Raw genomic sequence first — 16,130 nt, 5'->3', positions numbered from 1 at the left:
TTTTTTGTTTTAAACTATGTCTGTCTAATTTTCTGCAGCTGTGTCTCCTGTGTTCCACTGTACAGAGTGAGCTCTAATGCAAAAACCTTATTAATCTTTAGATTAGAATTTCAAATTTGTTTGAGTTGAGATGAAAATCTTTGTGCTGACTTTCGAGAAAGTGAAGTAGGAGGCTGTAGTGGACATCTGGCCAAGAAGACAAGTATCAGAGTCTCTAGTTAAAGAAATGGGCAAACTGCAGGTCCTCGACTGACAGCTTCATTAAACGAAACCCACAAAACAGCCTTCTCACTGTCAACAGAGGGAAGGCGACATTTAGAGCAGAGTCAGAGAGGAAAAGCAATATATGAAAGGACAAGATTAAGATGGGCATAAGAACATGCCGGACAGAAAATTGGAAAAATGCTTGATGTGCTTGGCCCAAAGATTTTCTACATCTATGAGATGTAGAATAAACGAAAAGATGATGGAGCGCGGCTTACCATCTGTCAAGAGTGGTGGAGTGCTTTGGTAGAGGTAAAGTGGGAGATTTGCACAAGATAAACAAAGACTTGAAGGAGGAACGCTATCATTCCATTTTGCAACATCATGGCTCACTCTGTGCGAAACCACATGTGCGATATGTCTTCATTGGTTCGAGCTGAAATCCGCTCGTACTGTTTCACCGAATGCAAAGTGTATGTTTTAATCTACTCTGTCTGTATGCCTGCAACAGCTGTCAGCGGCACGGTGCTTTTTGTGAATATGTCTTGAATGCCTTGAGGGAATTTCCACAAATTTGGCACAAGTCTTTACTCCACGAAGAACTGATTTGATTTTAGCAGTCAGGTATCAATGTCACTGTGATTTAATTTTCTTCCATTCTTGCAAAAGCGATAGGATCACCTTTAGTTTCTGGCACAGACGTTCACTTAAACTCAAGGATGGAACTGATTCAAAATTGGTAGTCAAAGGTCATTTAATGCTCTTCAGTTCATGCAGTTTACTATGTGTGTGTGGACAGACATGGATGTAAGTTGTGTTGATGCATTCTCCCATGGGTTTGTGGGAGACTGCATCAATGAGAGAATTATGCCGTTATCTTATTTTTTCCTGTTGCCCACTTGATTGCAGCTGGTTCTGATAAATAAATAAGAAATCTTCTCAGGCCTGTTTCCACTGATCGCTGCTTTCATTGTACTGTGATCTCCATGTAGGTGCAGCAGGTGCAGCATGTCTACCCGTCACAGGTCCAGTATGTTGGAGACAGTGGAGATGCGGTTTATACCAATGGAACAATGTGAGTCGTGCTGCATTTTTTTCCAAATGGGGAATAAAAATTTTAAAAAAAAAAAAATGCAGACAAAGATTTATTGTGAAACTGAAACACATTTACTACAATGACTCTGTCAGTGAAAGAACCCGGAGGACTGCTTTCTAACTCACACAGACACAGCGCTGCACGTATTTGGCTCCATCTCAAACGTGGAGTCATCTTGGATTATGGGGGGGGGGCTGGATAAAAGGATAAAAGGAATAAGACAAATAATTCAATTCAATTTTATTTATATAGCGCCAAATCACAACATAAGTCATCTCAAGGCGCTTCATAGATACAGAGAAAAAAACCCAACAATCATATGACCCCCTATGAGCAGCACTTTGGCAACAGTGGGAAGGAAAAACTCCCTTTTAACAGGAAGAAACCTCCAGCAGAACCAGGCTCAGGGAGGGGCGGGGCCATCTGCTGCGACCGGTTGGGGTGAGAGAAGGAAGACAGGATAAAGACATGCTGCGGAAGAGAGACAGAGGTTAATAACAGATATGATTCAATGCAGAGAGGTCTGTTAATACATAGTGAGTAAGAAAGGTGACTGGAAAGGAAAAACTCAATGCATCATGGGAATCCCCCGGCAGCCTACGTCTATTGCAGCATAACTAAGGGAGGATTCAGGGTCACCTGGTCCAGCCCTAACTATATGCTTTAGCAAAAAGGAAAGTTTGAAGCCTAATCTTGAAAGTAGAGATAGTGTCTGTCTCCTGAATCCAAACTGGAAGCTGGTTCCACAGAAGAGGGGCCTGAAAAATACAAATAATTGTCCAGACTACTTTATAACAAATATCTCTCAGATCAAAGTGCCATTAAAGGTAACTGATGCCTAAACGACTTTTATCCCACACTTTGATATTTAATGACTCTAGCAAAGCGAAATATTTGCACGACCTCGGTAATTTTTGCCGATGTCAACACAATTATGTAGTATATTAACAATACTGTTGTTGTTGTTGTTGTTGTTGTTTCCCCGTGCGTTTGCATAAAGATTCCTCTTTGCAGGCAGAGCTGAAAATCAAATGTTCTTTAATTTCTGTGGCCTCTCTGCAGCCGAACAGCCTACTCCTACAACCCCGAGGCACAGTTGTACGGGCAAAGCAGTGGCGGGCCCTACTTTGACTCTCAGGCCGGTGGAGGTCATGTTACCACGGTGGTCTCCTCTGCCAGCGGCGGCGTGCCCACTCATGGCATGGTAGGCATCACCATGGACGTGGGCAGCAGCCACATCATCTCCAGCGGCAGCACCTACCTGATCCACGGCGGAAATATGGAGGGAAGCCGCAACCACATATCGCACTCGTCGCGTTCCTCCTCGGCTATGGTGAGCAACAGCCATCCCGCTGTGCTGTTATTCTGGTGCACGTTTACCAACTCGAACAGGATTAATAACAAAGCAAAAATGAATACTTAATGACTGAAAGAGTCTGGGGGGGGGGTCTAAATAATAGTTTTGGTAGGTTTCATCACTACCTGAGATAGACTGTGTCCTAACTCACCACCCAGTTTCCCAGGAACCTGCAGCCTGAGTCGGGGCCTCCTAGCTCTGTAGTAACGTACAGAGTGGTGCAGGCCAGTGAGCCCGCAGAACCGGGACATTGGCTTAAATAATTCAGCACTGCCTTGTTTCAGAGGTTTTCACAGGCACTTGAGCGCCCTACGAAACAAAGCAACCCTTGGGGCTCATTACCATTTGGCCAAGAGCCCTCGGGAGCCTTGGACCGCTGCCCGTTTCTTTTTCCTTTTATTCTGTCTCCAGTTTGGCTGCACTACCAAGTCTTTTTTGACTTGATTTTTCTTCTACAGCTCAACAGAATGTCCCTGGTTTTGTCGTTCACTTTGCCCGCCAGTTGGACTCCATTATTTTTCGTTGTCTAGTGAGAGACTAATATGTCAGCGTATTTTTCTACACTGACGGTTTTGCTTAAGTCGTAGTCACAGCTTACTCTGTCTGCCATTTAGCTCTTCAAATATTTTTCAGCTACATCGTTTGATAAACTGCGGGGTGGTAGGCATTGTTGACCTGTTGCTGAAAACCTTAAGCTGACCTGCGACCCCTGTTTGTGGTTCCTATTTGCATACATTAGAGTGTCTGACTGCAAACCTTCACTGAGCAGCTTAACCCTATGAGTCCCTTGATTTGCATGCTTTTGTCAGCCAGTAATAGATTTGGCTACAACACTGACTGATTTTAATAGAAATGCAGAGATCTGGCTGCTCGCTAACAGTCTTATTACCTTTATCTTTTTGTGTGTGTGTTTGTTTTTTTTCTTCATATACCCCTGCTTATTTCTGTTCCCTTTTTCTGTCTCTCAATCTCTTCTTGCCTCCTCCCCCTTCTGTGTCCACTTCTTTCTTTTTTTCTCTTTTTTGCATGCTTCTTCTTTCTTTAGCTTGAAATGGCGATTGAAAACCTCCAAAAGTCTGAAGGAATTGCAAGTCACAAAAGCAGCCTGCTCAACAGCCATGTAAGTCAACCAGGAACTTTCTTTGAAAAGGACGTGAGGGGGAAAAAAAGGAAAGAAAGCCGTGGCTGAATCTGTGGGCTGTGTGCTCTTCGTGTGCTGAGATGAACGCACTGCTACTTAATCTGCTTCTGCACTGTCTCAATGACACGCACACTTAATGTTCTTTATCTGAACTTGCATTTGCTATCACTCTTTCCTCAGTTATGTATCTTGTACATGTGCATTAATGCTCTGCGTCTGCATGTACTTAAGTCGACTGATGTTTCCAAATATTTCTGTTATTTTCACTTCTAAGTACAGCGAGACACACACTCAGATTTTATTACAGTGCAGCTTTCGTCCTACCCGTCAGCTGTAATAAGGCTTAAGAATGAGATTCACATAATATCTCTGGGTAGGTTTTTATCTCCATGAGGACATTTGTGGTGTAGATTCCTTCACTCTTAACATAATTTTTTTTTTTTTTGCTATATTGTTTGCATAAATTTACTTTGATGTATTTTATTGGATTGCATATTGCAAATCATAATTTTGCTGATTATTTCTTCAGTTTCAGCCATTCTCCTTAGTTACTGTTCGTCATGCTGTAGTCGCTTATGTTCTCTGAAGAATACAGTTAGACGGGGGGGGGCTGCAGTGGTGTCTCTGGTATTTATATCACTAAACTAAAACAGGCTACCGTGTGCGTGTTGTCTGTTTTGTGACGTGTCTTCACCAGGTGACTATAGCGCTAATTTTTATTTTTATTTTTTGTGACTTGTCTTCTGTGTATTTTTAGCTGCAATGGCTTCTGGACAACTACGAGACAGCGGAGGGAGTTAGCCTGCCCCGGTCCTCCCTCTATAACCACTACTTGCGGCACTGTCAGGAGCAGAAACTGGACCCAGTTAACGCAGCCTCCTTCGGCAAACTCATCCGTTCAGTCTTTATGGGCCTGAGGACCCGCCGCCTCGGCACCAGGTAGGAAGAGGTTGTTGCAGATGCTGATGACGGTAATCACATGACCATTATAGATTTGATGATGCTTAATGCTTATAGGCACTGGTAACCTGCTGATGGACCGGGCTAATGATAGTGATTACACTGATGGCAAGGCTTCTCATGACTGGTTTCTGGCTTTTCTCACTCTATCCACCAGAGGCAACTCTAAGTATCATTACTACGGCATCCGGGTGAAGCCAGACTCGCCGCTCAACCGACTGCAGGAGGACACCCAGTACATGGCCATGAGGCAGCAGCCAGTCCACCAGAAACAGAGGTCAGGTTTTTCTCCCTGTCTGCCTGCTGTAGCGTCCTTTCTTTACATCTCTGTGGCTCTGTGATGACTTTTACTAGTTTCTGAATAAACCTTCACTGACATCAGTCCTGTGACAGTTGGCTATGTTCATTTCCCTTTTGCTTAACCAAAAACAAGAACAGCGCTGCTGCTAGTGTGTGCATAATGCACCGTGTGTCCTGGAAACCCATGAGCCTCTTTTAGTGAAACTCACTCAGGAATAAACTCTTTAATGCCGCACATAATAGATCACTGCACGTCTTGGTTATCTGACACACCCACTGAACTTAGAAAACATATTTCAAAAACAAAAATGTCGTTGCCGCTGTTATCAAGTGGTGGAAGGAACACTTCGAGGACCTCCTAAATGCTGCTGTCGTGTCTTGTGTAGAGGAAGCAGAGACTGGGGACGACGCACTGAGGCAGCTAAACAACTACAGGGCCACTGGGGTGGATGAGGGTCGCCCTGAGTTCCTGAAGGCTTTGGATGTTGTCGGGGTGTCTTGGTTGACACGCCTCTATAATGTTGTGTGAAGATCAGGATTGGCAGACCGGGGTGGTGGTTCCCATCTTTAACAAGGGGATAGGAGGGTGGTCTTCAGCATTAGGGGGATCACACTCCTCAGCCTTCCTGGGAAAGTCTATGCCAGGATGCTGGAAAGAAGAGTCCGTCCAGTAGCTGAACACCGACTACAGAAGGAACAATGTAGTTTTTGTCCTGGTCGCAGAACGCTGGACTAACTATTTTTACACTTGAGGGTGCGTGGGAGTTTAGTCTACATGTGCTTTGTGGACTTGGAGAATGCATTCGACCGTGTCCCTCGGAGTGTCCTGTGGGAGGTGCTTCGGGAGCATGGGTTGCCAGGCCTGTTGCTATGAGCCATTCGATCCTTATAAAACTGTTGCCAGAGCTTGGTCCGTATAGCCGGGAATACGTCGGACTCGTTTCCGGTGGGTGTTGGACTCTGCCTGGCCTGCCCTTTGTCACAGGCTGCAGGGTTGTGAAGGCTGTACCGGTCCGTCGTGGTGAAGAGAGAGCTGAGTGTAAAAGCGAAGCTCTCGATTTACGTCCCTACCCTCACCTGTGGTCACGAGCTGTGGGTAGTGACCAAAAGAACGAGATTGTGGATACAAGCGGCAGAAATGGGCTTTCTGTGAAGGGTGACTGGCCTCTCACTTACAGATAGGGTGACAAGTTTGGCCACCTGGGAGGAGCTCACACTAGTGCTGCTACTCCTCCACATTGAAAGGAGCCAGGTTGGCTCCAGGGATGGCTCATGGGTGCCTCCTGTGCGAAGTGTTCCGGGAGGAGGCCCCAGGGCAGACCCTGGAGAGATTATATCTCTCATCTGGCCTGGGAACGCCTTGGTGTTCCCCTTGACAAGCTGGTGGAGATGGCCAAGTAGAGGAAGGTCGGGGCTTCTCTGCATAGGCTGCTGCCCCCACAACCTGGCGCTGGATAAATGGAAGAGAATGGATGGATAGTTGCCGCTTAAATCAGAAATAAACCCGCATAAATCAGTCTCGGTTTTGTACCGAATGCGATGTGTGCGTGTGCTCCTCAGTGTCCGATTCTTTCATTGTGCTTCCCCAGACCTTCAAAAATCACTAATGTACACGTTCCACCCTCTTGTGTCTACACAGGTTCAAGCCTCTGCAGAAGGTGGACAGCATGTCTGACAGTCTGTGTGGGAGCTCGCAGCACTGCAGCAGCACTCCAGAGCAGTCTGTGGCTGCTCAGAGCCAACACCACCAGCAGTACATAGGTAAGCACAGGCGCTCCCACTGAAACTGCTTAAGGTGGTTTAACTCTTATCTTCTCTTTCCAGATACAGTCTTTAATGCTAGCACTAGCTATTTTTATTTCACTAGCTGGGTCCACGTCCTCATTTTAGGTTTGACAGCGTTTTAGTAGGTAAAGGTGATGCTTGGACATGAATTGAGCTGCGGTTTGGGGACTGGTGACAGTCTAGCAGATCCCCATGCACTAAATAGAAATTAAGTTAAAGAATTGAGAACAAGGAGGGAGGGAGGGTCACGTAAACGAGAATGAACAGCTTGCAGAACTGAGGGAACCTATATAGATGACAACCGGAAAGAGCGTGTTTGGAGGCGTGGTCCCGCTCCTGAAATTCCGATACATAATCTCCAATAACAATACGTCATAGCTTCGTCTTGGCTTTATTAGAACATAGATTTTAAACTTGGGTGATAAATGTCAGACACTGTGACGCAGACCATATGAGCTGCACGTATCCATAAAGCAGTTGATGTCATATGTGTCATTACTCCTTGTTGCTGTGTGAGTGAAATGAGTGACGCCTGTCTACATTTATGCAGATATGTCTCACAGCCTGCCTCCGTTTCCAACTCCTGACTTGGGCACCCAGCCTCTGCCTGAGCGCATCAACATGAATGATATTAAGAAGTTGCAGACGCTCTACAGAGACCACTGCGAGGTGGGTCACAGTGAAGCCGTATTCTTTTCTGGATTTGTCTTACACGTGAACCTTTGTTCTTCAGTTTTGTAGCATCCCATTCCCAGTTACAGTACACTCTGCCCTCGCCTCGCTGCTTCAATTTCTCACATAGTTAAATGTTAAACAAACAATGAAAACCTTGTTATATATAAATACTGTACTGTAACTGAAATGGAAAAAAAACATGACTTTTCATCTATTACTTCTTTATCAGTAGGAAAAACTGTAAAACTCGTGGAAATATAGTTAAAAGTGCAAAATTTGTCCTCCTTCACTTTTATCATAGCTGTCCAGCGGGCCAATTTTGGCCCCCGGGCTTTATGTTTGACACCTCTCCACCAGAGTGTTCTGCACTTTACTTTCAGTGGATTAAGTGCCATGTTTGTGACACCTTCAGAGATCTGTGAATATACATAACAGACAGCGATGATGAATTTTTAATAAGCAGATGCATTTTGACAGTGAAAAAAGGTGTGTGTGTGTGTGTGTGTGTGTGTGTGTGTGTGGGGGGGGGGGGTGTCTTTCATCTGCAGAAACAATTAATGCGTCCTGTGTAGTTTTGGTTTTAATCGTGTTATTTTGGTCTTTTGCACATCAAACACATGAACAACACATTTGAGTGGAGCCTATTACTGCACTGTTATAAATTCCAGCTTTGATATTTATTACCTGCTAAACAGGATGAAGCTGAAACAATGGAAGCCTGCAGTTTAATTAGTGGCATTATAAGCTGTAATGACTCATTCTTATGTCACAAACTCTTACGCATCAGTCAGCAGTTGAGTGTGAGATATCATATCAGCGAGCAGTGAGTTTCCTGCTGTTCGTTTTGAGTCGATCCCACAAACCTCCTGCCTTCATAAATAGCGATCACCTCGTCAGACTGACACCCATGTCAGCCCTCTGCTCCGAGGTCAGGCGTCGCCCGGCTGCGGTGACCTGGTGTTGCTTTCGAGAATAAGAATCAATTCAACACCACTGACATTTAAATATCATTTAACTGATGTGCAGAGAAAGAGGAGGAAGACAGAGAGGTGCGACGGGAACCTTACGGGGTGAAATTTAGCGTCGCCCTCAGCAACCTGTATCGAACCACATTGCAGAAGAGCAGAAATAATTCTGGACATTAAAGCGTGGGTCTTTACAGACAGGCGAGCGGCTGTGATTAAAAGCAGCAAAGCTTTGGCTTTATCGTATTATCCCTGCCCTCCCCTTGTCCAGCCTCACCACGCTCCCTTTGTTCCAGCCGTCTTTTCATCTCCGTGCAGCTTTCAAGACATGCCAATTAACCTTTCAGTGCACTGGGTGGACATCTTGGTGTCTTTGTGGTGGCCTCCCCTTGGGCCTTTGTGCAGCCTTGTCGGCGGACAGGCACACGGGCTCCTGGCTTTGGCAGCCGGCACATTTCTGTCAGTCTCGCTGCCTCTGCGTCTTTAATGTTCAAGCACTCGACATTTTATCCTGTTTTGTTATTTAAAAAAAAAAAAAAAAAAAAGTGTGTGTGTGTGTGTGTGTGAGAGAGAGAACACTGACCTATTAACACATTAGCCAAGGGTTTTACTGATATCATTTAATGTTACAACACAAATAATGATTATTTTAGCTAAAAATAATATTTTACTCTAAAGTGTAAAGAGTCTCTTTTCAAGTGGGCTGTAAAGTATCCAGTGTGGGGCATGTATTTATTAATGTCATGGTAACAGCCAAATATCCAGGCGTCAGCCAAGCCTTTGGATGAACGTTTGAGAATAAATGATTAGTTTTCAGTAAACCTTGCAGGGTAATAAATCACAGGATCTTTTTGTGCGAGTGCACAGAAACAAGCAGTTAAGATTCAGGAAGCTCCACCGGAGGCCTGCTTGTCTGTCTGAGCTCTGCACATGAACACGTTGTTTTTTTTGTTTTTTTTCTCCTATACTTTAAATGTTTTTTATATTTGTGTGTGTGTGTGTGTGTGTGGGGGGGGGGGGGGGTGGCACATAAAACTGGACGCAAAAAGCTCCTGTTTAAGAGGGGATGGGAAATTCTCCTTTTTGTTTTGGAGCTCTGTGTTTGACCTGTTGCTGGGGGCAACTGTAAACACGGTTGCCATGGCGATGGCTGGAGAGGAAGCAAAAACATATCATGTGATTTGAGCCTACGCTGCTGTGTAACAAGATCCAGCAGCAAGTGCGTGTCCTGCCAGATAGAGAAAGCAGAGAATTTCACGGTGCAAATCAAACTTTTCAGTTCAGCAGAGGCTCGGCGTGGACAGTTTCAGATTGTCAGGTTGACCTTTTGCTTCAGGTGGAGTCCAGACTCTCACCTCCTCTGACCTGATGAACGGCCCCAAAAAATCTGCGCAGCGCTGGATTCGAGGGGGCGGGGGGTTATGTGCTGACTCTAGTTATAGAAGCGGCAAATCATTTTAGGTTTGAACCCTGCCACTGCTTCCTTTGTGCTCGAGTGTTCACTTGTATGCAGCATGCTCTCCTTTCAAAGGGGTTTCTGAACAGGAAAAAGGAAGTCACATGGGTTAGCGCAGGTCACTAAAAGTAGGCAGATGGAAGCATAAATCTATGTGAAATAAAATGCAAAAAGCATAAAACGACCCGTCTAGATGAAGCCCGAGCGTGGCCTTTAAGATTCTGCTGGTGATTAATGTGCAGGGAGCTGTGTTTGAGCTGGCTCATTGTCTAACCAGGAGGACCTGCAGTGAGAGAGAGGCAGCCCGCCTGGCTGTAGAAACTTTGTTGTGTGTCTGGTTGCCATGGTTCAGCTCTGTGTGTTTTGTCCCCTTCTTCCTCCCTCTCTTTTTCCCTCCTCTGTTCCCTCCCCCTCAATTCCCTCCCCTGCTTCCCCTCCTGCAGGCTACTTTGGATGTGGTGATGAACCTCCAGTTCCACTACATTGAGAAACTCTGGCAGACGTTTTGGTATTCAACACCGCCACCTAGTGATGGAAGCACAACCCTTCCCAGCAGGTCAGAAAGAAAAAGGGGGAAAAAGGCTTCAGTGTTTGACGCCAGGGCATTAAATGACCCTGTGATGTCATGTCTGTGATTACTGCTTTTTCACTTGAATTACGAGCAACAGTTTTATTTGTGAGGCGGACGTTATTTTTAAAAGTGTGTGTGTGTGTGTGTGTGTGTGTGTGTGCGCGTGTGTGCGCGCGTGTGTGTGTGTGTGTGTGTGCGCGTGTGTGTGTGTGTGCGCGTGTGTGTGTGTGTGCGCGTGTGTGTGTGTGTGTGTGTGTGTGTGTGTGTGCGTGTAGTGATGATGAACCGGAAGGTGTGATTCCCACAGAGAAGCTGGTGGCTCTGTGTAAATATGAGCCTGTCAGGCTGTGGATGAGGAGCTGCGATCACATCCTCTACCAGGCCCTGGTGGAGATCCTGATCCCCGACGTGCTGCGACCTGTTCCCAGTCAGTACTGCTGAGGATTTCATTCAAATGATTAAAAAAAAAAAAAATTAAACAAGTAAAGCAATATATTGAGAGTTAAGACTGATGAGTGACAACAGGATGAATTTAGGACCAGGGGCTCGCTGTGTTGACGTACATGCTGACACATTAGAGGCATTTCTTTGTTTTCAGCGTACGGCGTTTACACTCTCGCTGAAAGGCTTTCTGCAGAGTGGGGACAGTAATGATAATCCAGGCTGCTCTCTTTCTTCAGGCACTCTCACTCAGGCCATCCGTAACTTTGCCAAGAGTCTGGAGGGCTGGCTGACTAATGCCATGACCAGCTTTCCACAAGAGATCATCCGCACTAAGGTATCAGCAGAAGTCTTTTTCAGATTGTCTGCATGCATGCACATGATTTATGTGAGCTATAAAACCCAGCAACTCTCCAAGTAGGCTTTTAAAATCATATTTCCACAAATGTTCAGCTGTGAACTTTTCAAACTCTCGTGTGATCAGTGTTTCATTCAACACTACAGTGATCTGTTTTTTATGAATGCACCTGCCCACTACCTACAGAGGTTGGATACAGTCTACTATTGTGCTTTATGTGTTATTACTGGCTGTGAAAGTCATGTACATCACTGTTCTTTATACGCTGCTGCTAAATGTCCATCTGTGTATCACTGCATGGTGATATGACCTTAAAAGTTTACCCAAAAATTCTTTTCTGAAGATTTCTTCAGTGAATTATCAGAAAACTGTGGAATCTTGTTTATCCATCCATCCATCCACTTATTGGACACTGGGTTGTGGGGGCAGCAGCCCTCCCTCTCCTCCACCTTATCTGGGGGTAACACAGAGGCTTTCCATATAATCTCTCCCGTGTTTTCTGGGTCTACCCCGAGGCCCGAGGTATCACGTGGCGGAAACAGCTGCCCGAGCTGCCCATTAAGCATCCTCGTCAGATGCCCAAACCACCTCAGCTGTCTCCGTGTGATGTAGGTGACCAAGATGGCGAACGCAGCTACAGCCAGATTGGCGTCTCAGAATAGGCTGTGTGATTAATTCTAAGTCGAATATATTTTGCCTGAAACAAAACACAAACAAACAAAAAGGAAAAAATGGCAAAGATGAGAAAAATTGAAGAAGATTTGGAGGAAATTAAGCTGTCGCTTAACAGACGTCGAAAGAATAGTTAAGCAACGAGGAATGTTAACGACTTTAATGCACCAAATCAAAGCATTAAAAAGCTTGATTAAGGAAAAGGATAAAACAATCCAGCTCTTAGGAAGGAGAGTGGAGGAACAGCATGCACGACTGGAGGATGTGATTATTACCGGTTTGGAAACCAAACACAGGAGCTATGCAAGAGTTACTGAGACTCAAACATTAGAGCGTCAGGTAGTGGAGTTTTTGCGAGTAAAAAAACTTCCCCTGCATAGCAACAACATCGCGGCGTGTTACACCCTCCCCAGAAAGAATGCCAGGACACCTCGAGCAATCGTAGTAAAATTTGTGAATCGAAAACACAAAATTGAACTACTGAGGCAGTCCGGACAACTGAAAGGGAGTGGAGTATATGTGAATGAACATCTCACAAAAAAGAACACCGATATTGCCAGACAAGCCCGTATCATGCGTAAAGAAAAGAAAATCCAAGCAACATGGACGAGAAATTGCAAAGTGATGATAAAGCTCAACGGAACACCAGAAGAAGCCAAGGTTGTAATGATCAGGGATCTTCATGATCAGGACAACTACGGGGGATGATTGCACTGCTGCGGTCGGACGGCAGAAGGTCTGTGATGTGTTTGCTAACAACTAGCCGAACTTATTCAATGAAAGACGCTATTTCCGACTGTCGGAGGGGGAAAATGGCAAAGTATGAGACAGTAGACTGGAAGAGTATTTGTGTGAAGCTGCAGGTGGATATGGAACTGGGATGGGAACTGGGCAGAGACGAGATATCGATCTGAGCCGCAGTTATTTATGGATCAGAAAGAACTGTATAGGTATGAGTGGTTTCTCAAAATATGTGGTGAAATACTTGTACGGATGTTAATGAGTATTTCATAAGGATAACAGACATTTAAAGAATACTCAATCACAATGACTGAAGATTCAATACATTTTCATTAATTCATTTCACCTGTTGAAGCCTCTATAAAAGTTTTGTTCTGATCAATGATTTTTTGAATAATCTGAAAGGCAAGTTTAAAGAGACAGCACTGTCAGAAACATGGATGGATGAGGAAAGGCGTTGGGACTTTCACATTGATGGGTATGAATTATATTAAATAGATCTAATAAGAAGGCAGGAGGTCCGGCACTTTTTGTTGATAGTGATTTGAAATGTAAACGGGTTGAGTATATGTCTGTGGCTATTGCTGATTTAATGGAGTGTGTGACAGTAGAAATAGAAATGGAAAGAAAGAGGAATCTAATTGTTACTTGTATGTATGGGAGGCCTGGGACACTGATGGAAACATTCACAGATGTAGTAGAAGATTTATTGAGCAAGGTAAAGGGAAATAAGACATTCTGTATTTGCGGTGATAATAATATTGATTTTTTTTAAAACGTCCAATCATAAGGCATCATCAGATTTTTTTGAGTTATTATTTGGAAGAGGGTTCTACCCTCTGATTACTAAACCTAGTAGAATAACTGAAAAGTCAGCTACTTCAATTGATCACATTTTCATGAATTGCTTGGAAAGTAACATAAGTGATCATTTACCTGTTTTTTTTTTTTTTTTGTTACTTTAGATTATAAAATGACATGAAAGGAGGACGTGTGTGTGTGGACAGATATATAAGAATTAGAAATGATGATGCAATAAATGAGTTCAGGCAAGACCTTATGAAAGAAGATTGGAATGAGGTTTATGTAAATGACGCCAATGCTGCATACGAGTCATTCTTAAATACTTATTTGGTTTTGTATGAAAATCATTGTCCACTGGTATTATATAAGCAAAAGAAAACTACTGGTAAACCATGGATAACAAAAGGACTAGAAAATGCATGTACAAAGAAAAATAACCTGTATAGAGATGATATAAAACTTAGAACAAAGCCTGCTGAAATATAAAGTTGATAAAAAATAAGTTGGTATTAATTATGAGAGAGGCTAAGGAAGAGTATTATAATAAATTATTTTACAAAACCAAAAATAATATTAAGGGTACGTGGAATATCTTAAAAAAACTTATTGGGTAATAAATATACATCTTTAAATTTACCTACTTACTTTAATAAGAAAAATAAGGTCGCACGTGATATGAATGAAGTGTTGAATGAATTTATTTATTTTTTGTAAATATTGGGCCTAACCTGGCAAACTTAATTAGAAAACAGGATGATTCAGAATGGAGAGCAGAGTGGTACAGTCTGTGTTTTTAGAGGAAATCACTGAAAAGGAAATCATAGCTATTGTAGCAGAATCTAAAAACGACATCCACTGACTGTGATGGGCGAGACGTGGTCATCGTAAAAAAGACCTTGGATTGTATAATCAAACCTCTCTGTTATATTTTTAATCTCATTTTATGCGGGTGTATTTCCTGACCGAATGAAAGTGGCAAAAGTTATCCCTCTTTATAAATCAGGAGACAGACAGTTTTAATAATTACAGACCAGTATCGTTGCTATCACAGTTTTCTAAAGTGCTTGAAAAACTCTTTGCACAAAGATTTGATAGTTTCATTGAAAAACATCAGCTGTTAAGTGAAAGTCAGTAGGGCTTTCGACGGAACAGATCAACAGCAGAAGTATTAATGGAAACTATTGAAGACGTTTCATCAGCAACACATCATAATAAATATACTGTAGGGGTCTTCATTGATTTAAAAAAAGCTTTTGACTCTGCAACACTACATCTTGATTTCTAAGTTAAGAACTTATGATGTGAGAGGAATAGTGTTGATCTGGTTAAGCAGCTATTTAGATAATAGGTTTCAGTATGTGCAGTGTTTAGCTGACTCATCTGATGGAATGAAAAGAGACTGTGGGGTCCCTCAAGGTTCTGTTTTAGGACCAAAACCTTTTAATTTCTATATAAACAAAATTTGTGATGTGTCAGAAATGTTACACTTTGTTTTGTTCGCAGACGATACAAATTTCTATTGTTCTGGAGAAAACTTGAAAGAATTGGTTAAAATTATGGTTATTGAAATAAAAAAAATAAAACAATGATTTGATGTAATGGTATTCGGAAACCGTGTAAAGGAGGAAGCGATGGTATTATCTATAGAGGGAGTGATAATTGAAAGAGTGACAGAAATCTGTTTTCTGGGTGTAATGGTGGACGAGTTACCATGGAAACCTCATATTGAACATGTTAAAAAGTTGGCTAAAAGTATTTATATCCTGGGTAATGTAGATATATTAGATTACAAGACAATGAGAATAATATATTTTTCATTGTTTCTACCTTATCTGAGCTATTGTGTTGAAGTATGGGGGAATACATACGTGACTAATATGAAACCATTATATTTATTACAGAAGCTTCGAGTTATGCATAATGTTAAATATGAAGAACACACTAATAGTTTGTTTATAAAATCAAAATGATTAAAATTACAGACATTAATTATTATGTTTAAGGCAAAAAATAAAACCTTAAGTTACAAAGTTTATTTGTATTGTGCGGCAGAAGGAAGTTTTATTTTAAGCATCAGTTTGTCGAACCACACAAAGGCAAATGTGTCCAACAGTCACAGGCATAAGAACAAATGTTTCTCCATTTAAAATCTGCTATAAGGATAAAATGATAAAGCAATATGAAGAAGTTGAAAATAACAGAATTTAATTGTTGAAAAAATGATCCTTTTAGTTTGAGATTTAGTGGTGTTGCTCATTGTTGAGTATATTGTTCTGTTTGTTTTGTTATGTGCAGAATATTGTCAGAGTGTAATTTTGGTTGCCTACTTGTATTGTCACAGACATCACAGGCAGGTGTCAGTAAGAATTTCTTCTTCTTCCTTTTCATGCATGGAAACAGTGTGACTTTAACTGAAAGGAAGGCTGTGTATGGGAAATGAATTATTGCTGTACCATGTGTGAAATAAATAAATAAATAAATGTTGAAGCATCGCTGTGACATTTAAAATAGCCGTGCTTTTTATTTTTGGTGCAGATTTTCAGCCTGAAAACAAACGGTTCATCTGTTCGGTCTCATTCCAGTCAGACGGGCTCACGGTGTATT

The 16,130-nt window shown here is 42.7% G+C and overlaps 1 protein-coding gene across 8 annotated transcripts in view; it reads left to right on the top strand.

Moving 5' to 3' along the window:
- The window catches only part of rfx2 (regulatory factor X, 2 (influences HLA class II expression)), a 30,923-nt gene that overhangs the window by 11,777 nt on the left and 3,016 nt on the right, over nt 1-16,130 (top strand). For 6 of the 8 annotated variants that reach the window (XM_026147936.1, XM_026147931.1, XM_026147932.1 and 3 more), the window contains 10 exons: nt 1,197-1,279; nt 2,363-2,633; nt 3,703-3,777; nt 4,556-4,737; nt 4,916-5,035; nt 6,698-6,819; nt 7,394-7,512; nt 10,383-10,495; nt 10,786-10,937; nt 11,191-11,288. In XM_026147936.1, the coding sequence (XP_026003721.1) occupies nt 1,197-1,279; nt 2,363-2,633; nt 3,703-3,777; nt 4,556-4,737; nt 4,916-5,035; nt 6,698-6,819; nt 7,394-7,512; nt 10,383-10,495; nt 10,786-10,937; nt 11,191-11,288 (1,335 nt within the window). The remainder of the gene's footprint in view (nt 1-1,196; nt 1,280-2,362; nt 2,634-3,702; nt 3,778-4,555; nt 4,738-4,915; nt 5,036-6,697; nt 6,820-7,393; nt 7,513-10,382; nt 10,496-10,785; nt 10,938-11,190; nt 11,289-16,130) is intronic. The other 2 variants (XM_026147935.1, XM_026147937.1) reach the window with 1 other exon arrangement.

Source organism: Astatotilapia calliptera, chromosome 17, assembly GCF_900246225.1.
Source record: "Astatotilapia calliptera chromosome 17, fAstCal1.2, whole genome shotgun sequence".
Lineage (NCBI taxonomy): Eukaryota > Metazoa > Chordata > Actinopteri > Cichliformes > Cichlidae > Astatotilapia > Astatotilapia calliptera.
The sequence above is the reverse complement of the archived record's forward strand: the minus strand, read 5'-3'. Positions and strand labels throughout refer to the sequence as shown.